At 38.6% G+C, this 27,854-nt stretch overlaps 1 protein-coding gene and 2 pseudogenes across 1 annotated transcript in view; 1 reads left to right on the top strand and 2 right to left on the bottom strand.

Annotated features, from left to right (window-relative positions):
• Nucleotides 1-26,298, bottom strand: part of CCDC41 (coiled-coil domain containing 41) — a 122,830-nt gene extending 96,532 nt beyond the window's left edge. The window contains exons 1-4 of the mRNA XM_006898489.1: nucleotides 26,024-26,298; nucleotides 25,473-25,623; nucleotides 3,600-3,692; nucleotides 757-888 (exon numbers count right to left, since the gene is read on the bottom strand). Of these exons, the coding sequence (XP_006898551.1) occupies nucleotides 757-888; nucleotides 3,600-3,692; nucleotides 25,473-25,623; nucleotides 26,024-26,196 (549 nt within the window). The 5' untranslated portion in view covers nucleotides 26,197-26,298. The remainder of the gene's footprint in view (nucleotides 1-756; nucleotides 889-3,599; nucleotides 3,693-25,472; nucleotides 25,624-26,023) is intronic.
• On the top strand, nucleotides 8,226-9,361 carry LOC102859644 (annotated as a pseudogene).
• Nucleotides 10,301-10,931, bottom strand: LOC102860049 (annotated as a pseudogene).
• Nucleotides 26,299-27,854: the final 1,556 nt, after the last annotated feature.

Raw genomic sequence — 27,854 nt, 5'->3', positions numbered from 1 at the left:
TAGGGCTGTTGTGCATAGGGTGGCTATGAGTCACAAGTGACTCGATGGCATGTAACAACAACGTTAGATTTCTGATTTGAACATCTCTTTCCATCTTGAAAAACATGAAAATAAGAACATTAGCTCAGTTTCTGGTAAATGTAGCAGACAAATGATAAAATAAAAAAGGAAAGGATGAAAGGACAGGATGGCAGAATCAACGGCAGTGAAAGTAACAGGCAGTAGACAGAGAATGTTGCAGAGGCACACGCAAATGTCAACAGAAACAAACTGCACTTCATTAAGGCAGTGGCACAACCTAAGGTTTCAACTCCTTGTTTATAGTTAATAGAAAGAATGAGCAAGGGCTGGCAGCTGCTCCCTCCTGGAGGAGGTCTAGTTCCAAAAAAGCAGAGAGAGAGGTACTAACTAACAACTCACATGGACAAATTATATTTACATAGTGAATTCTGTTTCTGTGCCTATGCCAGAGAAAAGATTTTGAGTGAAGGAAATCCCTACTGTTGTCTATCTCCACTGGTCATGGCAAAAATAAAGGAACAAAGAAATAGAAAAATCTAACAACATAGACCTTTCACAAGAAAATGCTGCTATACAGCTGATGAAAATCATGACAAATACTTTCATTAATACTTTTACATTAATTAATAAAACAATGATTGAATACACTCTAATTTGGAATTTACAGAAGTAAACAGTCATGAAATTTTATCGATTAGAAGTATAATGAGTAGCAGAATATAATCAGTCACTTACTTCTGACTCATATTTCATTTTTTCTTCTTCTAAAACACGTCCAAATTCTTCTTTCTGGTGTTCAAATTCTGATTTGAGAAATGTATGTTCATAACGAAGCTTATTATATTCATTTCTGTACTTTTCTACTTCCTAAATAAAAAGAAAATTAGTCTTTCACAAATTTATAAATTAAATCTGTACTCCAAAAATACTCACTTTTGCAAAATAATTTTAAATTATATCAAATAAAGAAAGAAAAAATTATAAAGAACCTTGGGAAAGTTCTCATGATAAGTAGCCTACATACAGAATCAGCAGATAATACCCATATAGCAAATTACTACTCATTTATCCTTATCTTTCACTGAATCTCATGAAACAATGTATAGTATGCCAAAAGTTTTTCTCTGGCTTTAATACTCAAGAATGTAGTAAACTATCAAAATAACAGAATCAGACAAATAATGTTCTAATGAGGATTTCTGCTGGTAGCCCAGTAGTAAGGAGTTGTGCTGCTAACTCAAAGGCACAAAGTTCAAATGCACCAGCTGCTCAGTGGGAGAAAGATGGACAATCTCTAACTGCACAGATTACTCCCTCTGAAAACACACTGGACAATCAGCAATGGGTTGGTTCCAATGTAAAAGCACGTAACAACAACAACTTCCTAAAAGTGTGACGAAATTAATTTAAAGTAGACACTAAAAGTTACTCTTATCCACCAGCTATGCTATAGGTGGCTGGGCAATCTTCTTTCAAGCAATCTTCTAAAAACCCACTGGAGGGTCAGCTATGAGTTGGCTCCAACTTGACGGCAGACAACAACAAAAAACAATACAGTTACTTGAGGTTCAAAAGAATATTACAATGACAGTTGAACTCAATATGCAGAAAGATGCAGGACGAATAGCCTATTTCCTATGTGCATCAGAAATAAAGTAACTTTAAAAGCAATTCTTGTAAAATACTAAGCTCTCTGTAAATTCTCAGTTGAAAGATTTATCATTGAGACCAGGAAAAATGCGTTCATGAGTTCAATAGAGACAAACTTTTTTAAAAAAATGTTTTTACTTTCAAACAACAATTGCTTGTGAAGTTGTGGAGAAACTGGAACTCTTATTCACTGCTGGTGGGAGTATAAAATGGTACAGTCACTATGAAAAGCCACCTGGCCCTTTCTCAAAGTTGGAAATAGACCTACCGTTTGACCCAGTACTTCCACTACTAGGAATATACCCTAAAGAAACCAGAGCCACAACTCATACAGATATATGCATACCCATGTTTATTGCTGCACTGTCACAATAGCAAAGAAATGGAAGCAACCCAAATGACCAACAATAAACAAGTGGGTAGAAAATATGGTGCATTTACACAATGGAATATTACGAAGCACTGAAAAACAACAAACTCATAAAGCTTTACACAACATAAGGGAGCCTGGAGGATACTATGCTGAGTAAAACTGCTTAGTCACAAAAGGACAATTACTGTATAACACCACTGTTATAAAACACGACAGAGCCGGGGTGGTGGGGTGGGCAGAGAATGGGAAAAGAGTGGATAGATAACGAATATGCAGTGGAACATAAGAGAATAAGAATTGTTCAAAAGGAATATATGATTATTAGGCATTATATGTAGGACAACATTCTGGAACAATGAGTGCATTTCAGGGTTGGCTGGGAGAGAGGGGAGATATGGCAGGGGTAGATAATATGCAACAAAAAACAAATAATAATTTTTTTAAAAAATTGTATTTAAAAATGTGTACACTCCTCTTATCATCTACTTTGGTTATGAGTGATTTTATTAAAAAAATAAAGTTCAGGGAGCTCTGGTGGCCTAGTGGCAAGACGCTGCACTGCAATCCCAGAGGTATGCGGTTCAAACCCCCAGATGCTCTGCTGGAGAAGGAGGAGGCAATCTCCTCCTGTACCAGTCAGATCTGATTTGGCGGTACATGTAAAAATAATACAATAAAAATTAAAAAAAATAAATAATCACTCCAAAGCAGTTGACACAAAAAGGATATTCAAAAGATATTTTACCATGCCACTAAGCCACTATAAAAGTGGTATTCCCACAACTATTTTTTTTTCTTTTTTGCATTTGTTAGTCCACAATAGTTTTTCTACAATGGCAGTATCACAAAGCTACAGCTTCCCAAAGGAGTTCATTCTAAAAGGGACAATATTTGTTTCTATGCAAAATTCCAGGTAAATATTTTTAAATAAGGTAATAAATATTAAAATGTGTGGAATAGTATTAATATTTACAATCTTTCCTGTACTTATTAATAAAAAAATTATTATACATCTTAGGAGGAGACTAGCCTCAAAGTATAGTAAAAATAACAATTATTTTTTGTCTGAGAGTGCATGATATTCATTCTTTCACTGAGCAAATATTAATTGAGAAACTAACACAAGCCAAGAACTGCTCTATGAATTTTGGAGGCAACACCGAGCAAAACAGATGAAGAATCCAGCTCTCACAGAGCTTGCTTTCTAAAGAGGAGGGTAAAGGAAGATCCACTTGTCTAAACAGTGATAGAAAAGATAGTCTGAAGCATAAGATTGGAAGAACACAGGATAAGCTAACCTAAATGAGAAGACATTTTAGCAAAACCATGAAATAGAAAAGGAAGTTAAGTGAACAACTGGCAAATCAAAGAAACACGAAAGAATAAAATGGAGATGGAGGAATGGAGGTCAGCAAAGTGATGGCCCAATCATGTGGGACCTCAGGGCCACTATTAGGGCTCAAAGAAAGAAGGAGCAATATTGTAGGGTGTTTGAATAGAATAATGCTTTTAAAGTCACATGAACATAAATACATATTTCTAAATAATTACTCACTTCATCCAGATTCCGAAAACGTTCCCTCATTGGAGTTTCTAATTCTTGCTGTATTTGGGCTCTTAGCAATTCCAATTTTTGTGGAGTTAACACCTAATATCATAAAGAAATAGAAACAATCCAAATATGAAAAAACCACAAGTATTAAAATCTTTCAAATCTCTCTCCTAATTATGGTTTCAATTCACAGTTTTCCCAATCCAGCTAATTACACTTGTTTTGTTTGGGGGGTGTGTTGTTGCTGCCAAGTCGAGTGGAGTCTCCAGTGGGTTTTTGGAGGCTATAAATCACACAAGAGGAAACTGTCCATCTTTCTCCCATGGAGCAGCTGGTGCATTCAAACTGCCACAGAGACACGGTCTTTCAGCTAGCAGCACAGTGGTCTAATAACTACATCACCACTACATAAATAGAACCATAATCTGAAAAAAATACTTTAGGAACCTTACTTTCAGGCTGTCAGTGATGCCAAAAATGTCATTAATATGAAGTAAAGACAATCACTGATTACCACTATTGTTAGGAATAACAATGTTAGTAGCCAAAGCGATCATTCTTCACATTCTAAAAGAAACAAAATAAAAATGTAACAATTTAGTTTATCAAAGAGAATTCTGATTTGTTCTCAAACCAAAAAGTTAATTTTTATTCTTACCAACAAAACTAACAAACACCTGTCCATTATACTCTTTCATAGAATTCATATTTCAATTATCAATCAAATATTTACTTAAACTCTTTATGGGAAAACATACTCCTTATCCATTGCAGTATCCGCAACACAGTACCAGTATCAAACACATAAAAAAGAACCTCAACTATTATTTTTTAAATGAATAGGGACACAAACAAATGAACAGATATACACTCTGCCATGGAATCCAAAAAAGTGTACAGTGCCTGGCAACCAGAAGAATTCTGATCAGAAGTGAGGAAATGTGGCAGAGAATTTCACATTCTAAACTGATCTCGTAAGTCTAAAGCCACTGAAATGGATGTATCTGGGGGAAAATAATTGCACTGGGGGAAAAGTTTAAAAAACTTTGTTATTTTTAGCCTTAATCCAAAAATACCCCTTGAACTATTAATTAAAATTTTACAATAGTTTGTATTAGTAAGTTGCATTTGCTCTAAGGTTACGATTTAAAAAAAAAATACCTAATTCAGATCAAATCATTGAAGGCAATTTGAAAGCTAGCAAGTTTAAGAAAATGGGGGTTGAATATGAGAAAATTATAATGAGGATGATGACAACTTGAAAAAGGTAATTAGTGTCAGTGAATGCTACAGAGAAATTATTCAAATGGTGTGTCTTTGGCTGTATATACTTTCACCAAAAATAAATACGTAAACAGTGGTTACAGGAAAGTCCATGGCTTAGAAGAACTTCAAAAAACTGGGAGTAATGTTCAGAATAATTCATTTACATCAATATTTGAAATATTTTCTTTATAATACTTTACTAGATACTTATCATATGTAAGGTTTTACATGTGGGTTGGTGTGTCAGAATAAGTGACACTGGCTTAGGACAGGGTAGGGTTCTGAGCTGCTGTACATAGGGTCGCTACAGGTCACAGGTGACTTAAGGCACATAACAACAACTATAATATACACAAGACACTCTCCTAGCTACAGCATATGAACTAATCTCTTATTTCACAGGAATAATTCTAAAATTTGTTTGTTTGTTGTGTACTGTCAAACTGGAACCGACCCACAGCTGATCCTACTGCGGGTTTGCAGAGGCAGTTAATCGCCTGGGAGGAGATCGCCCATCCTTCTTCAATGGAGCATCTGATGGATTCAAAGGTGTGTCTTCAGGATTGCAGCACAGCTTCTTGTCACTATGTCACCAGTGCTCCCTATATAGTTAATTATCTTTTAAAAAAATATTAAAAAGATGAGCTACAAAAAGACTTAACTTTTTAAAGATTAGAAAAGCTGTCATAAAGTACAACTCTTCTCTAAAGAGGTTAAAAGTCTAAAAGAACAAGTAACTCATACAAGGAAATAATTCTAAAAGTAGGAAAAGATAAAAATAGTTTTAATGATAAAATGTTAACTAAATAATATATTATTATTAAATAACATTAATTATAACATAATATGTATAATAAAATATTCATTAACTAATTTGGAAGGACCTCTCCATTACTGAGGAACAACATCAGTCTGAGGACTAAGGAACAATGAGGACTCAGGCCATGGTCTTTTCAAACACCTGTTATGCATCTGCGAGCTGGATAAATAAATAACGATGACAGAAGGAGAACTGAAATGCCTTTGAGCTGTGGTGCTGGAGAAGAGTACTGAACATCCCATGGAAGGCCAAAAGAACCAACAGTTATATCTTGGAGAAGGTGCAGCCACAGTGCTCCTGGGAGGCAAGGATGGCAAAGCTTTGTCTTTCATACTTTGGACATGTAGCTAGGCATGGCTATTCCTTAGAAAGTGACATCATGCTTGGAAAGGTGGAGTCGGTGAAAGAGAAGGCCCTCATCCAGTTAGACTGACAAAGTGACTGCTGCAATGGGCTTAAGTGTGTCAGAAATGGTAAGAATGGCACAGGATAGGCCAGGGTTCAAATCTGTTGTTCAAAGAGTGGCGACAGGTAATACTCTACTCAATGGCTAACAACTAACCTAACAACTAATATACATACACACGCAGGCTTTTTGTTTTGGTTTGATAGTTTATCTGAGTGGCAAAGAATAGATGGGGAAAAATGCTTCTCAGAGATAAATGACTAAAGACTGAGCATGGTGAGCATGTTCAGGAATGCACCTCTTTGATGAAACTGATCTAAAAGTACTCCATCAATTCCTGGGCCCTCCTTTTTTGTCAATGCCTCCAGTGCAGCCTAAACATCTTCCTTTGTTATTGTTGGCTCTTGATCATATGCTGTTTCCTGAAATGATAGTGTGTCAGCCAATTCTTTCCTGGTAAAATGAGTCTTCCTTCCATCATTTTTTGCTATTTCCTGGCTCACTAAAGATTTTACCCATAACATCCTTCAATATTACAACTCGAGGCTTCAAATGTTTTTCAGTTCTTTCAGTTTTAGAAATGCTAAGCGAGTATTTTTCCCTTTGAGTTTCTGTCTCCAGCTCTTTACATATTAACAAAACAGTATACAAGCATATATATCCATGTATTGTTTCTAACCTACAAAAACCATACTTGAAAAAGATATTTTTTTCCTTACTTATTCACACTTACTTCAATATTTATTTCCATGCTTATTCAATGAAAGCTTTTTTTAAGCTTGTTGTTTTTGTTATGTGCTGTTGAGTAGCCTACAACTCATAGCTTAGAAATATCATAATCATATCTACATTTGACAAACAAGTACTGTGCATCAAAAAAATGTTGTTGTTGTTGTTGATGCTGTATGTCATGTGTGATCAAGGTGAGTACAACTCATATCATAGCAACCCTATGAACAACAGATCTAAAGCCTGTCCTATCCTGCACCATTCTCATCATCTCTGACACACTTGAGCCTATGGCTGCAATCACTGTATCAATCCACCTCACTGAGAGTCTTTCTTTAGCTGACCCTTCATCTTTCCAAGCATGATGTCCCTTTCCAGGGAATAGCCTCTTCTAGCAGTATGCTCAAAGTATGTGAAACAAAGCTTAAAGATGATTAATATCAAAAGGTATTAAGGAAAAAAAATATTAAGATAAGTATTTTTAAGTACCTATATCTGGAGGGTGGAGGGACTGTGCAGGAGGGGAAGGCCCTCTATGAGGTGGACTGATTCAGTGACTGGGGCAATCAGGATGGGAATGTCAGAGACAGTGCGATTAGCACAGGACAGAGCAGAGTTTAGTGCTGTTGTACATAGGGTTGCTATGAGTCACAAGCGACTTGACGGCACATAACAACAACAACAACATATCTGCTATTTGCACAGATTTATTAGATACTGATTAGAAGCAGGCATGGTGTTCCACTTTCTAAAGAACATGCTTCTAGAAACTCTATGAACTTTGATAAATATCAATAGTTATTAGAAAGGTTTCAGGCCTTTTGTTCATAGGGTCACTATGAGCCATGCTCAACTCAAGGGCAATCAACATTTCTGTGTCTATTTCAATGAAGAGGATACAACAAATATACAAATTACCAAACAATATAATTACTATCACACATAAGGAAAATTTTGCTGAAAATATTAAAAATTGGGGTAACAGTGCATCTAAAGTGAACTGTCAAGAGACTCAAGGTGGATTCAGAAGAGGACATGAAAAGTGAAGTATCTTTGCTGAATGTCTGATAGCTCTTAGTTGAAAACAGAGGGAGGTTACCATAATATGTTACCTATATTTCACTGACTGTGAAAAACCATTCAACCATATAGATAACAAATTCTAGATAAAATGGCAAAGAATGAGAGTTGCAGAACACTTAACAGCTTTCAAGTAGAACTTGTACATAGACAGAAAAGCAGTCTCTGAAGCACAATAAGGGGCTATTCAACATAGGACCAATAAACTATATTATGCTAAAAGGATTTCATTTCACTGGGATTCACAATCAACACTCATGGAAGCAGCAGTCAAGAAATTCAAGGATAAATCTAATTCAGCAAATCTATTGTTAAGTCCGGTCTCAAAATGGAGGTAAAACCGCCGCCTGGTCGCCCCCAGCCCGACTCCGGCCGTTGCCGCTACCGCCGCCGGGGGAGGAGGGTTATGATCCAAAAGAACCAGAGCAGCTACGGAAACTGTTTATTGGTGGTCTGAGCTTTGAAACTACAGATGATAGTTTAAGAGAACATTTTGAGAAATGGGGCACACTCATGGATTGTGTGGTGATGAGAGACCCCCAAACAAAACGTTCCAGGGGCTTTGGTTTTGTGACTTACTCTTGTGTTGAAGAGGTGGATGCAGCAATGTGTGCGCGGCCACACAAGGTTGATGGCATAGTGGAACCAAAGAGAGCTGTTTCTAGAGAGGATTCTGTAAAGCCTGGTGCCCATCTAACAGTGAAGAAAATTTTTGTTGGTGGCATTAAAGAAGATACAGAAGAGTATAATTTGAGAGACTACTTTGAAAAATATGGCAAAATAGAAACCATAGAAGTTATGGAAGACAGGCAGAGTGGAAAAAAGAGAGGATTTACTTTTGTAACTTTTGATGATCATGACACAGTTGATAAAATTGTTATTCAGAAATACCACACTATTAATGCGCACAATTGTGAAGTGAAAAAGGCCCTTTCTAAGCAAGAGATGCAGTCCGCTGGCTCACAAAGAGGTCGTGGAGGTGGATCTGGGAACTTTATGGGTCGTGGAGGAAACTTTGGAGGTAGTGGAGGGAACCTTGGCCACGGTGGGAACTTTGGTGGACGAGGAGGCTATGGTGGAGGAGGTGGTGGCAGCAGAGGTAGTTATGGAGGTGATGGTGGTTACAATGGATTTGGAGGTGATGGTGGCAATTACGGCGGTGGCCCTGGTTATAGTAGTAGAGGAGGCTATGGTGGTGGTGGACCAGAATATGGAAACCAAGGTGGTGGATATGGTGGCAGTGGTGGAGGATATGATGGTTACAATGAAGGTGGAAACTTTGGCGGGGGTAACTATGGTGGTGGTGGAAACTATAATGATTTTGGAAATTAGAGTGGACAACAGCAGTCAAATTATGGACCCATGAAAGGGGGCAGTTTTGGTGGAAGAAGCTCAGGCAGTCCTTATGGTGGTGGTTATAGATCTGGTGGTGGAAGTGGTGGATATGGTAGCAGAAGGTTCTAAAAATTCAAAAGCAAAGGGCTACTATAGTTCTTAGCAGGAGAGAGAGCAAGGAGTTGCCAGGAAAGCTGCAGGTTACTTTGAGACAGTCATCCCAAATGCATTAGAGGAACTGTAAAAATCTGCCACAGGAGACACGATGATCCATAGTCAGAAAAGTTACTGCAGCTTAAACAGGAAACCCTCCTTGTTCAGGACTGTCATAGCCACAGTTTGCAAAAAGTGCAGCTATTGATTAATGCAATGTAGTGTCAATTAGATGTACATTCCTGAGGTCTTTTATCTGTTGTAGCTTTGTCTTTTTTCTTTTTCTTTTCATTACATCAGGTATATTGTATTGTAAATTGTGGTAGTGGTACCAGGAATAAAAAGTTAAGGAATTTTTAACTTTTCAATAAAAAAAAAATCTATTGTTAAGTACCTCTTTAAAAATGTTAAACAGCAAGGTTGTCACTCTAAAGATTAAGGTGTTTCTGACTCAAGGAGCATTAAATAAAAAACTGCAAGATTTTCACTCCTACTCAAGTAACTGCTGCAAGGACTAAACAAGTTCCTTTTTGTTTATGTCAGGCCTTACAGCACATTCCTTTATCATGAGTTAGAAGGCAATTTTAGCTGCATGCTTCAATCTACAGTAAATATTAATTCACCTTTTCTTTTTTACACAACTTAAGTGGTCTTTATTTACGTCCAAAGTCTGGATCTGGGCAGGGATACAAAGGGTTCTCACCTCTGGAGGCATCAGGCCTGATACCCACCATGGCCACAGATTGCACGAGCCCCCCTGGCCTCAGAGAACATAAATGCACCCAAACACAGAAGAAATGAGGTCAGGAGCCTACCCAACTTCCAGCCAAAAGACGTACCCTCCCCCCATGGCAGAACACTGTTCCTGGAACTTGTGACTCAGGGGACCCTCATTCCTGTGTGGCCACTGGTCCTTTATACTGGGGTGCCCTTGGCCTTGAGCTTCGACTTCAGTCTGGCAGGGTAGTCCCAGGGTGTGCAACCTCCTCTGTTCAGATTCAGCATGGGTTCCTCAGTGCTCGAGTCCCCGCTTTTCTGCCGCTCGGCGAGAATCATGGCTCGGAGGAGGGGCGGGTAAGGCATAGAGACGGGCGGGATCTTGCTGGGGGGTGTGAAAGCAGTGAAGGCCGCCTCTTCGTGCTTGGGTACCAGTCGCCTGCATGACCTGCTCAATCTCCCGGGGGTGCCTTTCTGTCTCACCTTTGAAGGTCAAGATGCCCCAAACTTTCCCGTGGTCCAGGTTCTGCGCTGTGTAGTCGGGCCGGACCCTCGTGAGGCGCCAGTAGCATGGCTCGTCGTGCTGCCATAGCCAGGACTTGCACGTGACCAGGCGGCCAATGAGGAAGAGTGGTAGGCGGTTGAGGATCTGCAAGAGGCAGCTCTTACGGCGCACGGGCAGCCGGTGGCCGGATAGCGGCTGCGTCAGCGTCTCGTAGTCCAGCTCTAAACGCTGTGAGTCACGCGGCCGATCCCGGTGTTTGCGCAAGGCCCGCACACGCTGGGCCAGCTCAGCGATCAGCCGCGGCCTTACCTTCTTGCGCGCCATGATTGAGCTGCAAGGCTGGTCCGTTCCCTTATTGTTCCGGCCGGGAGCCGTAGCCAGGCGCCGCAAGGTCCACAGCCTGCAGGAAACTAATTCACCTTTTCTTATAATGCCAGGATTTGCTTCTTGGGAGTATTTCCACCACCACCAATGATTCTTTATTCACATGAGCCTTATGATGCTATTCAAAGTTAATGGTTCAAAATATGATGAAAATACTCAAGAACTTTTAACCAAAAGACAATTTACGTATGACAGCAAATCCTCATATGGGGATGATTAGCATCACACAGTGTCATAGTCTTTTGATTTTTTTAAAAGATCCAAGTATAAGCAGACCCCTGTCAGTTCAAATCCCTGTTGTACATGGGTTACCTGCCTTTCACACCATTGGTCTGGGTCATGTAACAGCTGACAACTTAGGAGCCTTCTGATTGATGCTCTCTGACAAAGAATCTCTACATACAGAAATGTTCTTTTTCTCCATGGAATTCTTTTAAACACAAGCACATGCTTAACAAAAGCTACTTTACCCTCTTCATCCTTTTTTTTTAAAGTACACACATAATCAAGACAGAAATACAGGATTTTTCCCCAACCTACTTTAGGGGACAGATCATTATCTGAGACCAAAATATATTACCTGTACAGAAAATTTTAAGAATTTTTTCCACATAGTAACCTAGGTAAAATTACTGCATTCAATCTAGGAAAATAAACCTTAACAATCCCACATTTGTCATACTAGTATAAAATACCATCAAGAGCAGGAACATAGCTGACCCTCCAGGTTTTCAGAGGCAATAAATCACGGGGGGCGGAAGGGGGGTGGGGAACTGCTCATCCTTCTCCCACAGAGCAGCTGGTGGAATCAACAGCGTGCCTTCAGGACTGCAGCACAGCTTCTTACCACTAAGCCTCCTTCTTATCACTAAGATAAGCCAAAATTAATTTTTAGTTCAAATGAGGAAATACTGTTATGCAGAAAAAGTCTTAATTAATTAATGAGTACAGGGCAGTTTCAAGTTTCCTAGCAGACAAAAAATAAAAATGGAAACACAGGTGATTATGTCTTAGTTTCAAAAGCTTTAAGAGAGATCTCACAAGTGATGGCTTTAACAAAACAGAAATTTTTCTCATACAGTTTAGCAGGCCAGAAGTCCAAATTCACGGTGCTGGCTTTTAGCAGAAGGCTTTCTTTCTCCAGTATTGTGGAGGAAGGTCCTTGTTTTCCTAAGCTCTGAATGTCTGGCATATCTCAGAGATTTCCACATCTTGATCTCCGACTATGCTGAGCAGCTTCATGACACAGGGACCTCGGTCAGAAGGACAAGTTCCGCTCCTAGTCTTCTTTCTTGATGGTACTGAGGTCACTCTTCTCTGATTCCTCTCTCCTCTTTGTGAGAGAAGCTCTGGCTGCCTAAAGTGTAAGGAGTTGTGCTGCCAACACAAAGGAAGGAGGTTTGAGTTCACCAGCTGCTCCAAGGGGAAAAGATGGGCAATCTCCTAATGTGCAATTCTGAGTCTCTGAAAACCTGCTGGAGGGTCAGCTATGAGTTAGTTCATACCCAATACCAAAGACCTCTCTCTTTTACAGCATAGTCTCTAGAGTTATGCTACTAGTTGAAAGGAGGCTTCTCCTTATTGGTTCAAAAACAAAATTCTCCACGGGAGAGAGATTGGCAGTCTCCTTCCACATAATTTACAGGCTCCGTAGACCAACAGCTATGCATCAGTTTGGACTTACGTAAGTTGGGTTTTTATCTCTTCAGAGTAACTCTCCTTTGATTAAAGCTCTAATCTAACTAAAGGTACTGTCTTTTACCCTGATCCGTTTACAACTGATTGATCATGTCTTAGGCCATATCAAAGGGAGTAAGTACAGCTTGCCCTCTAACACTGTCTCTTTAACATCATAGTGATTAGGATTAACAACACCTAGGAAAACTTCATTATACCAAGAATCAAAGCCTAGCCAAGAGTACACAAATTTCTGGGAAAATCCAGTCTTTGACTTTTAATTCCCTAAAAAAAAAAAAAAGAGAAAAGAAAAGACAGCATATAAAACTGTTTATGAGAATTTTAAATTTTTCACATAAATATATTAAATCATTTCATATATTTAAGATAAAAGTTTCTGAAGCAGATTCATTTAAAAAAATAACTAAAGTTAACAAGCACTTACTATATACAATAACAAAGCACTATACTAGCAATTTCTATCCATTGTCTCATTTCATTTTTCACAATTGCCCTCGGAGCTAGGTGCTATTATTTCTATTCATTGTAACTTCACAGGCGATGCAGGAATGAATGTTCCTCAAATGAATGTCTTCTATATTTTTTTTCTATGTAACAGCCAAAGGGATGACATAAAATCTTAATGCAGAAAAAGCAGTTTTACAGGTAGACAGATAATGCATGTGTATTTTAAAATAGCACTTTGTATAAGCTTTCAGTGAAATATTTCTTGCTGATCTTGCCTTCTTGAATTTATTTAACTCACAATTTATAAAAACTGCAAACATCCATTAAAGCAAATAGATAAACTGATTCAATATGTATTTATGATGTTTCTTTAATTTATTTTTGCCAAATAAAATATCACATCATAACAACATAAGTTTATCTTGAGAGGGGGAAAAACCTTCTAAATTGTTAGCAAACAACAGGGAAGTTTTCACATGGAAAGAGTCCAAAGTTATTTTATATATCTCCAGGGAGCAGTCCAGAATAAGCTGGGTGAGTATAGGGAAGATGACTACATGTAAATATGAAAGAGTACTCTACCCCATAAATGAGCTCTGGTAGTCTAATGGTTAAGAAGCTGCTCTACAATCTCAAAGGTGCTTAGTTGGAATCCTCAAGTGGGAGAAGGGTGGTGGTGTTGTTATGTGCTGTCGAGTCACCTGCGACTCACAGCGACCCTAAGTACAACAGTCCTAAACCCTGCTCTATCCTGTGCCAATCTCACTGTCTCTGACACACCTACTGCGACTGCCCCAGTAACTGAATCAATCCAATTCATAGAGGGTCTTCCTCTCCTGTGCTGTCCCTCCACCGTCCCAAGCATGACATCCTTCTCCAAGGACTGGTCCCTCCTTGCAACATGTCCAAAGTATGTCAGATGAAGCTTCAGTATCCTTGCCTCCAAGGAGCAGCCTGGTTTAACCCTCTCTAGGCAGAACTTGTTCATTTTCTTAGCAGTCCATGGCATAGTCAATACTCTTCTCCAACACCACAGCTCAAAAGTATCAATTCTCTTTCTATCCTCCCTAGTCATTGTCCAGCTCTCTGATGTATAGCAAAGACCATGATGACTGCAAAGACCATAGCCTGTACCAAGTGCACCTTGGTCTCCAGAGTGACACCACTGTTCTTCAGTACTTTGGAGAGGTCCTTAATGGCAGATTTTGGCATCACAATATGTCTTTTAATTTCCTGGCTGCTGGTGCCAAGAGTGTTGACTGTGGAGCCAAGCAAACTAAAGCTATTAGCAATCTCAATCTCTTCACCATCCATCCTGATGCTGCCAATTGGCCCAGTGCTGAGAATGTTTGTTTTCTTGATATTGAGCTTCACTCCATATGGAAGGCTGCAGTCCTTGACCTTCTGCAGCAAGCGCTCCAGGTCCTTCTCAGTTTCAGAAAGCAGGTTGTGTCATCTGCATAAAAGATTGTTGATGATTCTTCCTCAAATCCTGATGCCACACTTCTCCTCATAGAGTCAAGCCTCCCGGATAATTTGTTCTGCATATAGGTTGAAAAATTATGGAGATAGAACACATCCCTGGCATATACTCTTTCCAATTCTGAACCATGCACTCCCTTGCTCTGTTCTAACAACTGCCTCTTGGTCCATGTAGAGGTTTCACATCAGTACAATCAAGTGTTCTGGGATTCCCATTCTTCTCAGAGTCAGCCACAGTTTGTTGTGATCTACACAGTCAAAAGCCTTTGCATAATCAATGAAACACAGATAGATATTCCTCTGGTACTCCCTGCTTTCAGCCACGATCCATCTAACATTAGCTACTATATATCCCTAGTACTATGACTCCTTCCAATCCCAGCCTGCACTTCTGGCAGTTCTACGTTAATGTGCTGTTCCGGTCATTTTTGGATAATCTTCAGAAGAATCTTGCTTGCATCTGATATTAACGATATTGTTCAATAATTTACACACTCTGCTGGATCACCTTTCTTTGGAATGGGAACAAATATAGATCTCTTCCAGTCAACTGGCCAAGTGGTTGTTCTCCATATTTCTTGGCACAACTTGGTGAGCACATCCAGGGCAGCATCTGTTAGCTAAAATATGTCAGTTGGTATACCATCTATTCTTGGGGCCTTATTTTTTGCTACTTCCTTCAAAGCAGTTTGAACTTCTTCCTTCATCACCACAGGCTGTTGCTCATATGTTGTTTCATGAAATTCTTCTGTGTCTGCCAACTCCTTTTGGTACAATGACTCTGTATACTCTCTCCATCTTCTTTTAATACTTCCTGGATCATGTAATATTCTGCCCAAAGCATCCTTAAGAATAGCAACTCGAGGTTTGAATTTGTTCTTCAGTTCCTTGAACTTAAGAAATGCTCAGCGAGTTCAACCCTTTTGATTTTCTGACTCCAGCTCCTTGTACATTTGATTATAATATTTTGTTTTCCCACGCTGCCTTTTGAAATATTTCTGTTCAGCTCTTTAATATCTTGAATTCTTCCTTCTGCTTTGGCTTCTCGGAACTCTAGTGTAATATTCAGAGTTTCTTCTGACATCCATTCTGGTCTTTTCTTCCTCCTCTGTCTTTACAAAGACCTTTGGAGACAGACTGGCAATCTTTTTCCATGCAAATTATTGTCTCTGAAAACCTGCTGGAGGGTCAGCAATGGGTTAGTTCCAAATGGACTGTACACAACAATAATCTATAAATAACCGGACATGCCTGTTACCAAGGATCTTTTTAAAGGACTAAGAGCAAGGATGTAACATTAGAGACTTAAAGTGTACCTGATTAAAAAAATAAACAAATAAAAATTTTTTTAAAAAGTGTGCCTGATTCTAGCCATGGTTAAATATGGGCCAATCTGCTGTAGCAAAACCTCTTTAACAGTACTAAAAAGCAACAACAACAAAAGTACTACAAAGCAAGTACATCTGACTTGAATGAGGCTATTTTCAACTCACTCACACAAATTACAAGAGCTGAGTAATTAATACAGAGGAAAAAGGAAAAATTACTTTGGATTTTGGTGTTGGCAAAGAGTATCAAACACTATACCAGAAAAGCAAACAAATCTGTCTTGGAAAAAGTATAGCTAGATTGATCTTTAAACATATCTGAAGACAAACTTTGTTTCATGTATATTGGACAAGTTATCAAGAAGAGTGGGACACCGCTCAACCAATTTGTTGGTGCTGTTAGGTACTGTTAAATCGGCTCAGAAAAGTGGAACCAGGGTGCTCCTTAGGGGAAAAGACAGTGAAACGTCATCTCACATACTTTGGGCATGCTGTCAGGAGGGGCAAGTCTTTCAAGAAAGACATCATACTAGGAAAGGTGGAGGGTCAGTGTAAGAGAAAATGACCCCTAACAAGATGGACTGACCTAGTGATTAACAATGGACTCAAGTGTATCAGAGACAGCGAAAATGGCACAGAATAGCACGGGGTTCAGATCCCCTGCTCACAGGGTTGCTCTAAGTCATAGTCGACTTGACAGAACACAACAACAAATGTACAACAGAATGAAATTTGCCTGAGCCTGTGTCATTCTCATAAACTGCTGTGTTTAAGCCCACGGATACAGTCACTGTGTCAAGTCATCTCTTTAAAGATCTTCCTCTCTTTCATTGATCTGCTCTCTATTTTCCGAGTAAGATGTCCTTCTGCAGAAGATTGACTCCTCTGGATAACATGAACAAAATAAATGAGATGAAGTCTCAGCATCCTTATTTCTAAGAAGCACTATGCTGTTGTTAATGTGCCGTGGAGTCACTTGCGACTCATAGCGACCCTATGTACAACAGCCCTAAACTCTGCTCTGTCCTGTGCCAATCGCACTGTCTCCGATACATCCATCTTGATTACCCCAGTCACTGAATCAATCCACCTCATAGAGGGCCTTCCCCTCCTCCGCTGTCCCTCCACCCTCCCAAGCATGATGTCCTTCTCCAAGGACCGGTCCCTCCTTACAACATGTCCAAAGTATGTTAGATGGATCCCTTTCCAGGATGACTCTGTTTTCCTAGCAGTCCATGGTACCCTCAATACTCTTCTCCAGCACCACAGCTCAAAGGCATCAATTCTCCTATCCTCCTTAGTCATTGTCCAACTCTCTGATGCATAACAAGTGATTGCGAAGACCATGGCCTGTATCAGACGTACCTTAGTCTCCAGAGAGACACCAATGCTCTTCAGTACTTTGGAGAGGTCCCTAACAGCAGACTTTCCCATGGCAATATGTCTTTTAGCTTCCTGGCTACTAGTGCAAACAGTGTTGACGGTAGAGCCAAGCAAACTAAAGCTGTGAACAATCTCAATTTCTTCACCATCCATCCTGATGCTGCCAATTGGTCCAGTGGTGAGAATCTTTGTCATCTTGACATTGAGCCTCAATCCATATTGGAGGCTGCAGTTCTTGATCCTCTGCAGCAAGCACTTCAGATCCTTCTCAGTTTCAGCAAGCAGGGTTGTGTCATCTGCATAACACAGATTGTTGATAGATCTTCCACCAATCTTGACCCCACATTTCTCCTCATAGAGCCCAGCTTCCCAGATAATCTGTTGTGCATACAGGTTGAAAAGGTATGGAGACAGGACACATCCCTGGTGTATGCCCTTCCCAATTTTGAACCATATTCTAAAACATATTTGTTTGTTATTTTAGCAGCCCATGGTATGTTTAATATTCTTAGCCAAGATCAAATTAAAAGGCATTAACTCTTCCACTTTCCTTATTCACTGCCCAACTTTCGGAACCTTATGAAGAAACTCTAAGGATCATGGCTTGGGACAGATTAACCTAAGTCTTTAAAGTGGCATTCCTGCTATTTCCTCTTAAGTCTTCCTTATTTTCTAACTTTCACAGCAACTCAAAATACCAAGGGGTTGCGCTGGACTCACCTTCATCTCCAACCTGACATCCTTGCTCTTGAACACTTTAAAGAGGGCCCCTGTGTAGCAGGTCTACCCAATTCTATGTCCTTTGAGTCTTAAATACTGCTTCAGTGAGTACTGATTGTGGATCCAAGTAAAAGGAAATCATTGACAACTTCATCATTTATCCACTTATCATTATGTATCTGTCTTACTGTTCTAGGTAGGAGGAATTTTGTTTTCTTAATTTTTGAGATGTAATTAATAATAAAAGTTATAGTCTTTGATCTTCTTCAGTAAATACTTCAAGTTTTTACTTCCTGCAAGCAAGGCTGTGTCATCTGCATATTGCAGGTAACTGATGATGAATCTTCTTAAAATCCTGATGTAATTTTCTTCATAGGGTCCAGCATCTTGGATGTCATCAGCAAGCAAAATAAACAGGAATAGTGAAAGGATAAAACCGTACCACTTGTCTTTCTTGATTTTAAACCATGCAGTACGCCTTTGGTCTGTCTGAATGATTCTGAACTATTCTATGCACAGGTTCCACTTGAGCACAACTAAGTGTTCTGCCATTCATATTCTTCTTAATACAATCCAGAACGTGTTATGATCTACATAGTGAAATGCCTATGCATAGTTAACAAAACACAAGTAAACATCTTTCTGGTATTCTCTGCTTCAGCCAAGATCTATCTGATATTAACAATGATATTCCTCATCCCATCTCTTCCAGATCCAGTGTGAATATCTGTCGGTTCTCCGTGGGTGGTAGCGCTAATCATTTCATTATCTTCAGCAAGATTTTACATATTTGTAGTATAAATGATACTGTCTGCTAATTCTGCCTGCATTCTTGTGGATATCTTGGGTTTTTTTGGAACAGTATAAATAGGGATCTCTTCCAGTAGACTGGTCACATGAGAGAGCACATCCACTATGATCTGGTTATTCTTCACAAATACTTTTGTTTTCTCCTCAAAAGTGAGACAAACAGAAAGCTTTTAAAGACAACAAAGTGGTTATAAATAAAAACTAAGTACTGTAACTGAAATAATCCATTGAATAAGCTTAGGAATAATAAGAATGACAGGAAAGGAGTCAATGAACTTGAAAACAAAAGAACAGAAATTATCCAACCTAAAAAGGAAAGAGAAATAAAAGGTTGGAGGGATGGAGGGGAGGAAAAGAGCCTCAGACAGAGATTTGTAGAGAAATGTAAAAAATAAAATTTGCATACTTGATACCAGCAGTCAGGGTAAAAAGATGATACATTGCACTGGGAAAATCTGCAGTCAGGGACCTTTCCAAGTTACTGAGGTATAGTGATGTCAGTTTGAAGACTAAGGTGTGTTTGATTCAGGCCATGGTCTTTCTGATTACTAGCTATGCATCTGAGAGCTCAACAATGAATAATGATGGCAGAAAAAGAACTGAGCTGTGGTGTTGGAGAAAGGCACTAAACATCCCCTGGATGGCCAAGAAAACAAACAGATATGTCTTGGAGAGGGTGCAGCTGGAGTACATTTTGAAGGCATGAATGATGAGATATCAGGACGTGTTATTCGCTGGAGACAGATGTGATGTTGGGAAGGGTGGAGGGGTGGTGAAGAAGAGGAAGACCCTCAACCAGCTGCATTAACAAGGTGACTGCTGCACTGGGCTCATGTGTGTCAGGAAGTGTGAGGATGGCACAGGATTGAACAGGGTTCAGGTCTTTTATGCACAAGGTTGCTATGAGTCATGCTTGACTTGGAAGCAGTTAAAATAACGACAATTGGAATCCCAGAAGAGACAAAAATTCGGCAAGGAAAAAAAAATCTGAAAGACTAAGGGTCAGTGCTCTGAAAAGGATAACAACATAGTGAATGCAGAATAATGTGTAACAAAATTCAATATGATAAAAAAAAAAACCAGGCTTACTGCTCTAATAGAAACTGTCAGGTACTTTCCCCTCCTACAAAGACTATAGTCCTTAGTCGACCTCCACCCTAGAACTTAAATAATCTTGTGACTCAACTTTAAACTGAGTAACAGAAAAGCCTATAAAATGAGCAATAATACCAAGGAATAAAGAACTCCTAATAACAATCAGCTATACCCCGTCAAAAGAGTAATGTTTTCCAGCAATTAAGCTTTGAAGCCAGGAATGGACTGAGAAGAAGGATGACTGGACACAGGAAACACAGGGAGAAAATGGGAAGAGTGTTGTTATAAGGTGAGGATTGTAGCCAATGTTCTGAACACATGTACACAAACTACTGAAAGCAAAACCTATCTGCTCTGTCAACTTCTACTCAACTGGCAATAAATATGGGTGGAAACATAAAAAAAAATTAAAAACTAATAAGGGTTAAAATTTTGGTCAAAATCAAGTATGTTGAAAGTCGTAAATGCATAAAGCGTGGGTAAATTTACTGGTATACTTTATATGGAGGTAAGCGGTTAATGCAAAGGTCCAGTCTCTCTAGCAGTGCAAATCCACCAGCAGCTCCTCAGAAAAAGATGGACAAGCTTGTATCATGAAATTGACAAACTCTGAAATCTGTGACGGGGTCAGCAATGAGTTGGTTCTGACTTGACTCCACAACCATGAGTTTGAGAAAGGTCAGTACATCCCAAAATAAGGTAAAAATCAGTAAAGTGCCTAGGAACAGTCCAAACATTTGGAAATTAAGTAATAGTACATTTCTGAAGAAAATATATATATATGATTCCAGTCTGTCTCTTCCTCTCTTATTGCCACTGAGTGTGAACCAACTAAGAGTTGACCTTCCACTGGGTTTCTGAGGCTATGAATTACAGAAAAGAAGACTGCCACAAAAGCAGAGCCTCTGGATTAACAGCACAACTCCCTACGGACTACACTTCTAGAACTCAATTGGTTCCAAAAGACACTGGTTCCAATGTTGTTGTTATGTGCCATCAAGTCACCTGAGACCCATAGCAACCCTATGTACAGCAGCTCTGAGCCCTGCCCTGTCCTGAGCCAGCTGTGTCCAACACACCAACCCCCATTGCCCCAGTTACTGTATCAATCCACCTTATACAGGGTCTTCCTCTCCTGCGCTGTCTGTCCACCCTTCCAAGCATGATATCCTTCTCCGAGGACCAGTCCCTCCTGGCCATGTGCCCGTAGTATGTGCGATGGAGCTTCAAAAGTCTAGCCTCCAAGGAGAAACTTGGTTTCACCCTCTTCAAGACAGACAAATTTGTTTTCTTGGCAATCTATGGTATGTTCAAGACTCCTTCCAGCAGCAAAATTTCGAAGGTTATCCTTCTTCTGTTATCCTTAGTCTTTATCCAACTATCTGGGTCTGAATTAGGTATACCGTAGTCTCTAGACAGACACTGTTGCTTTTCAGTACTCTGGAAAGGTCCTTAACGGCAGATTTTCCCAAAGCAATTTGCCTTTTTATTTCCTGACTGCTGGTGCTAAGAGTGCTGATTTTGGAGCAGAACAAGCTGTGATTAACAACCTCAGTCTCTTCTCCATCTATCATGGTCCTGCCAATTGGCCCAGTGGTGAAAATCTTCATTTTGTTGATGTTGAGCTTCAATCCATATTGCAGACTACAGTCCTTGACCTTCTGCAGCAAGTGCTTCAGGTTCTCTTCAGTTTCCACAAACAAGGTTGTGTCATTTGCATAACGTAGGTTGTTGATTAATCTTCCCCCAATCCTGATGCCACTCTCTTCCTCATAAAGCCCTGCTTCCCGAATAATCTGTTCTACATATAGATTGAAAAGGTATGGAGACAGAACCATACAGTGTTTTCCTGTTCTGATCTGTGGACTGTTTCCTGGTCCAAGTATAGGTTTCACAGAAGCACAATCAAGTGTTCTGGGATTCCTATTCTCCTCAAGATTAGCCACAATTTTTTGTGATCTATAGTCAAATGCTTTTGCATAGTCAATGAAGCCCAGATAGACATTCCTCTGGTACTCTTTGTCAAGATCCATCCACCTGATATTGCAGATTGTAAAAATTATCATATAGGATTTATTCTTAAAGAATCTTTCTTTTAAATGTTTAATTTTCTTTTTTCCATTGTTGCTTTTTTAAAAATGTTTTAATTTATTCTTAATCTTATGTGTTAGTCAGGAGTAGAGAAACATACAGATCTTCATTAGTGCATTTAAAAATTATTCTTAAAACATAAATATCATATTTGCAGAAAACTAAAGCTGTTAAATACAACAAAACTAAATAGTAATAATCTAGAATGGGTGAGAAAAGAAAGTTTTTACAAAGTGGACAGTGGAAACTGTTTTACTCCATACCTTAGGCATGGTCTCAAAGTAGCTGAGTGGTACAACTTACTAGTACTCTCAGCTGTTAACTGAAAGATTGGTGGCTTACATCTGTACACAGAGCACAATTCTACTGTGACATACATGGGCTCACCATACACCAGAATCAAATTAATAGCAATGGGTTTTCCCTTGTTATTGTATTAAGAATTCATTCTAACATTTAGGCACCTCTGTCAAAAACTTTGCACCATAGTCAATTCAATTCAGAATCACCAAACATAGCTAACTGGAAGTTGAACGCAGTATCGAAGGTCAAACGCAATATACCTTGAATGCTCTCCAAAATAACAGAGTAAGGTTAGGTCTGGGTGAGCTCATGTTTCTCAGAAATGCTTGCTACTGCTGTTGATGATGATGACAGCTCTAATATCAATTACACCAAAAGTAGTCTGAATGCAAAGAATATAGGTCAGAAGTGGCCAAAGAACACAAAAAAAGATAAAATAACCCTGATTCTTTATATCCTCCAAGACAGAACACCAAAGGAAGAAAAATTAATCAGATTTTGAGATTTTGCAACATCTCCCTATGTTGTTGTTTTTTAGTGCTGTAGAGCTGAGTATGACTCACAGCAACCCTACGAACAGTGAACCTGAACCTTGCCTTTTCCTCTACCAACATCATTTCTGACATCCTTTAGCTTATTACTGAAGTCACCATGCCAATCCACTTTATCTTCCTCTCCTTGGCTGTTCCGCCATCTTTCCAAGCATGAGGTCCCTTTCCAAGTAGCTACATGTCCAAACTATGAAAGATGATACTTTTTTATCTTTGCCTCCAGAGAGCACTCTGGCTGCATGTTTTCCCTCCTGACAACACGTGCAAAATATATGAAATGATGTTTCACTATCCTTGCCTCGAACTCCCTGGTTGCACTTCCTCCAAGACAGGTATGTTTGTTTCTTTTGCAGTCCAAGGGATATTCAGTACATTGCTCCAACACTACTCAAAGGCATGGATTCTTCTATCAGCCTTACACTGTTCAACTTCCAGATGGATAGAAAGTAATTGAAAACATCATGGCTAAGGAAATAGAAATATTTACTAAAACAAAGATGATCTTTATAAAAATTAACAAAAAATAAGACATTCTGAGCTAGCATATCAGTAATTGAAAACACCTCTCTTCTACCTTGTTCTTGTAAAATAGGCTCTAAATTATTAATAACTCTCTGTTTAAATTTTCTATACAATTGCAAAGACAGGCACAGCTGTAAACAAACATAGAAGAGACTGGGGGGGGTGGGAAATCTTATTTATCTGAAAAAGATAACAGGTGAAGAGTGAAGGAACAGGTAAAATATATATTTTGGAAAACTAATTACCCAAGATAACATTACAAGAGTAGCATTCATTACTGACTCATTAGGGCTTTCCCCCCATTATCTCTGAAGCATGTGCCAGAAAGAAAAAAGCATTGATTTTTATCTCCAACATTTAACTTTTCTAGATTTAAACAAGAAATGCCCGCAAAACTTCTCTAATCTAACAGGCTCCAGTCATATAGACTTTTTTTTTCATTAGAAAAAAATTAATTCACTGATTCAGTTACATTACCATCTTTAACTCATTACTGGTATTTTGTTTCTTAAATATCATATATATATATATATATACACACACACACATATACATACATACATACATACATACAAAACTGTGGTAAGACTTTAAGATAAGGAAAGACAAATTTCCAAGGCTGCTGTCAACACAATCCCTGAGTTAGGGCTATGCATGACTATAACACACCAAAGATGCCTTTTTTATTCTATGAACATACGACTCCAATATTAATACCTTATTATTTATACCAACACATTCTTAGTCAGAGAGAAATATACAGCTGGTGTTATTCAGATTAAATAAATACAGGAAAATAGCATTTTTAATACCTACTAATTTGAAATTTATGATAAGTGTGGTGCTAAAGTTTAACATTGCTCTACTTTCTAGAAAAATGAAAAATAACTAAAGGAACTGTTGCTGGGTCTTGAATGCCAACTGTTTTACTTTAAAATTTTACTTTCTTTTCATAAATTATGTATACATGTTGTTCTTAAAGTATCTTTTGAGAAGCTCCTTAAAAATAACTCAGTCTTTTTTTTACCTTAGTTTCAGTTGCAATGTTTACAAGAAATTTAGTATTTAGTTTCAGTTGCAATGTTTACAAGAAATTTAGTATTTCTCTAAAAAATAAATTATTTTAATTCTCAATTTTCAGCAATTTAAACTGGTCTTCCTTCCAAATTTTCCAAATATTATTTTTTTAAATTTTATTTTATTAATTTTAATGAATGTTTACAGAGATTTTGGATTTCCATTCATTCACTGTCGCCTTTTTCCCCCTGCCCACCTCTCCTCCCCAGTTCGTTCTTCTCTTTGAAAAGCAAAAAACTTATTTTATTGGTATAAAATCCACCCCCATCCCCAGCCCCAAGTACACTCCACTATGCAACCTTCATTCTGGACTCTTGTCATAACCATAATCCTCATATATTGCTTTTAAACTGTATTATTTAAATTTTAACTGGCCTTCCTTCCAATTTCTCTATTTTTTTAAATTTGAACAGGCAATAGAATATCAATTTACTTAAAATAGTAAGTTTCATCTTTACCTCACACAGTAGCTGGCATTCTAATGTATGTTGAAGAAGACTAAATTATTATACTGCCTAGAGATCTCGTGGCATACCAAAATGATTATTAAGCACTTAGAGAATTTGCTAGCAGTAAGAGTTATGCTGCTAACTCAGAGGCAGGCCGAGTTAGCAGCATAACTCTTTATAACATTCAAATGCACAAGGATCTCCGTGGCAGAAAGATAGGCAATGCTATGTGATTTACTGTGTCTGAAAACCCACTGGAAGGTCAGCTATGGGTCAGTTCCAACATGTTGGTACTGAATGACAACAACTTTGATTGTAGCCTATTCTGGTAATCTAGTAAGGAGCTGTGCTGTCAAACCAAAGGTAAACAGTTTGATTCCACCAACTGCTCCATGGGAGAAAGATGGTCAATCTCCTCTTGTGTAATTACAGGCTCCAAAAATTCACTGGAAGGTCAGCTATGACTTGGTTCTGACTGCATATAGCAACAATAACTTTGCTACTAACTCAAATATACTTTCTCACCTGGAGCTTCATTTCCTCCAAGTCTTTCGTTTTTCCTACTAATTCCTCTTTTAGCTCTTCAAGCAGCAGCTGAAATTTTTCCTGGTGAGTTTGCTTTTCATTTAACAACCGCTTGAGTTCATTCTGTGACTTTATGTACTCGTCCTGTAACCTGATTTAAAAAAAAACAACAACTCACTGTTAAGTGTATTCCTTGTTTTCTAGTTGTATTACTTTATGTAAAGTCAACCAGTACTATATAGATAATTTTTCTTTCCTGAGTTTCATGTAATTATTTACACTTTAGTTTCTCAAATCAAATTTATATTGATGGGGGGGAATACATTTAGTTCACCTACACATACTTAATCAGTTATGTCTTGATACCCTAAAAGTAAGAATTTTGTCAAATTCATATCTGCTTAATTACCAGGATCAATTTTATAAAAAGTAATTTAAAAGCAAAATTTTTATTATAAAAAAATGCAAATTTATGCTGCATAATCCAGAACATTCAAAAAAACTGTCCCAATTTTATCCAAAGCCCCAACCTCCAAATTTAAAAAATTTACCTTGTATGCTCAACTTTCAGAGTCTGATAATTTGTTTTATGGTGTTCACACCGCAACCTTTCATCAATTAACATTTTCTGGAACTCAGACTGAGAACTAGTTAGTCCACTGTCTCCAGCAGGAGGAAAAACGTTGGGAAAGGTGTCCATATTGGTAAGCGAACTGACAACCATGTGAAAATATATTCTGGCTGCCCTATACTTGAGTTTTCTTTCCAGAAGTAGTTCCCACTCCTTCTTGCTAACACAGAATCTCAGGAAGCCAAATTATACCTGTGCAGAGAAACATGTTTTATTAGGTGGTCAAAAAAATTACATTTCAGTCAGGTTATTTTTTTTCCCTTTTCTATTTACATTATCATTGCTATAATGAAACTCAGTTTCCAGATTCTCAACAAATTAATAAAGCAAAATGAAAGAATAAAATTGGATCATACTTTAAGGATTTTTTTCCTCTCCACATAAAGGTATGAGAAGCCATCAAGGTCGTATCTATAAACTGAACTATAGAAGAACTTGCTTTGTCAATTTTAGTACTCCTGAATTTACAAACCACTCATAGTTTCTTTAGCTACTGGGGTAAATTCCAAGAGTGGATGGATCTTAGTGCAATAGTCAGACTCTCAAATCAAGGGGGCAGCCATTTAGAACTTGATTAAGTGGCTAGGGGAAAAAAGTCTTAGTAAAGACACAGCAGTGATTAATGCTACAAACATTCTCACATTTGACATAAGGCAAACTGCACTCAAGCTGCAGACTCAAATGCTAAATCAATCAACACATGAATATTGATCACCTCATATGTGCTATGCTCTGTGGGGGGAATAGCAAAGTAAATTAATTTGGTTATTCCCAAAAGCACTGACCCAGTATTGGAAAAGCAGCTATTTGTTATATCCAAAAGTAAAAACACAACAAAATATTCTTATAATTAAAAAATAAAAGAACACAAATTCTCTTTAAAATGTCTTGGCCTCATTTAAATACTTTAATGTGTGTGTGTGTGTGCGCACACACACACACACACACACACACACGTTTTCTCCTCTCTCCACCAATGAAATTCTTCTTTGATCATGAGTAACACATTGCTTTGCTGCTTTTTCTTACTCAGAGAAAAGATCTTTAACTTATGCAAACCAACTACAAATTCTTCATTTTTTGCTAAAATGCACCATTTTCTGATAAAGACCAATGTTTGCTTATCAAATACTGAGAAATGCTATCTAGTCCATTCTAACTCAGTGACTGTGTAACCCAGCTGCTGTTGTAGTTGTTACACACAGTCAGTCCACTGTGACTCATAGCAATCCTATGAACAACAGTCCGAACCCTATCCTGCACCAATCTCATCATCTCTGACACATCTGATCCCATGGACACACTGACTATACCAATCCACCTCATGCAGGGTCTTCCTCTCTTGCTTTGCCCTCTACCCTTCCAAGCATGATGTCCTTCTCCAAGGACTAGTCCCTCTTGGCTCCATGCCCAAAGTATACGAGACAGAGTTTTAAAATCCTTGTCTCCAAGGAGCAACCTGGTTTCACACTCTCTAGGAGAGTCAGGTATGTTCCCTTTGCAGTCCATGGCATGTTCAATCCTCTTCTCCAGGACCACAACTCAACGGTATACATTCTTCTTCTATCATCCTTAGTTACTGTCAAGTGCTCAGATACACAGCAAGCAACTGAGAAGACCATGGCCTGGATCAGGTAAGCCATAGTCTCAAGGCTCACATCATTGTTCTTTAGCATTCTGGAGCGGTCCCTGATAGCAGATTTTCCTAAATCAATTTGCCTTTTGATTTCCTGACTGCTAGTGTCTTAAGT

Source organism: Elephantulus edwardii, unplaced genomic scaffold, assembly GCF_000299155.1.
Source record: "Elephantulus edwardii isolate Elephantulus edwardi_28Jun2011 unplaced genomic scaffold, EleEdw1.0 scaffold00231, whole genome shotgun sequence".
NCBI lineage: Eukaryota > Metazoa > Chordata > Mammalia > Macroscelidea > Macroscelididae > Elephantulus > Elephantulus edwardii.
The sequence above is the reverse complement of the archived record's forward strand: the minus strand, read 5'-3'. Positions and strand labels throughout refer to the sequence as shown.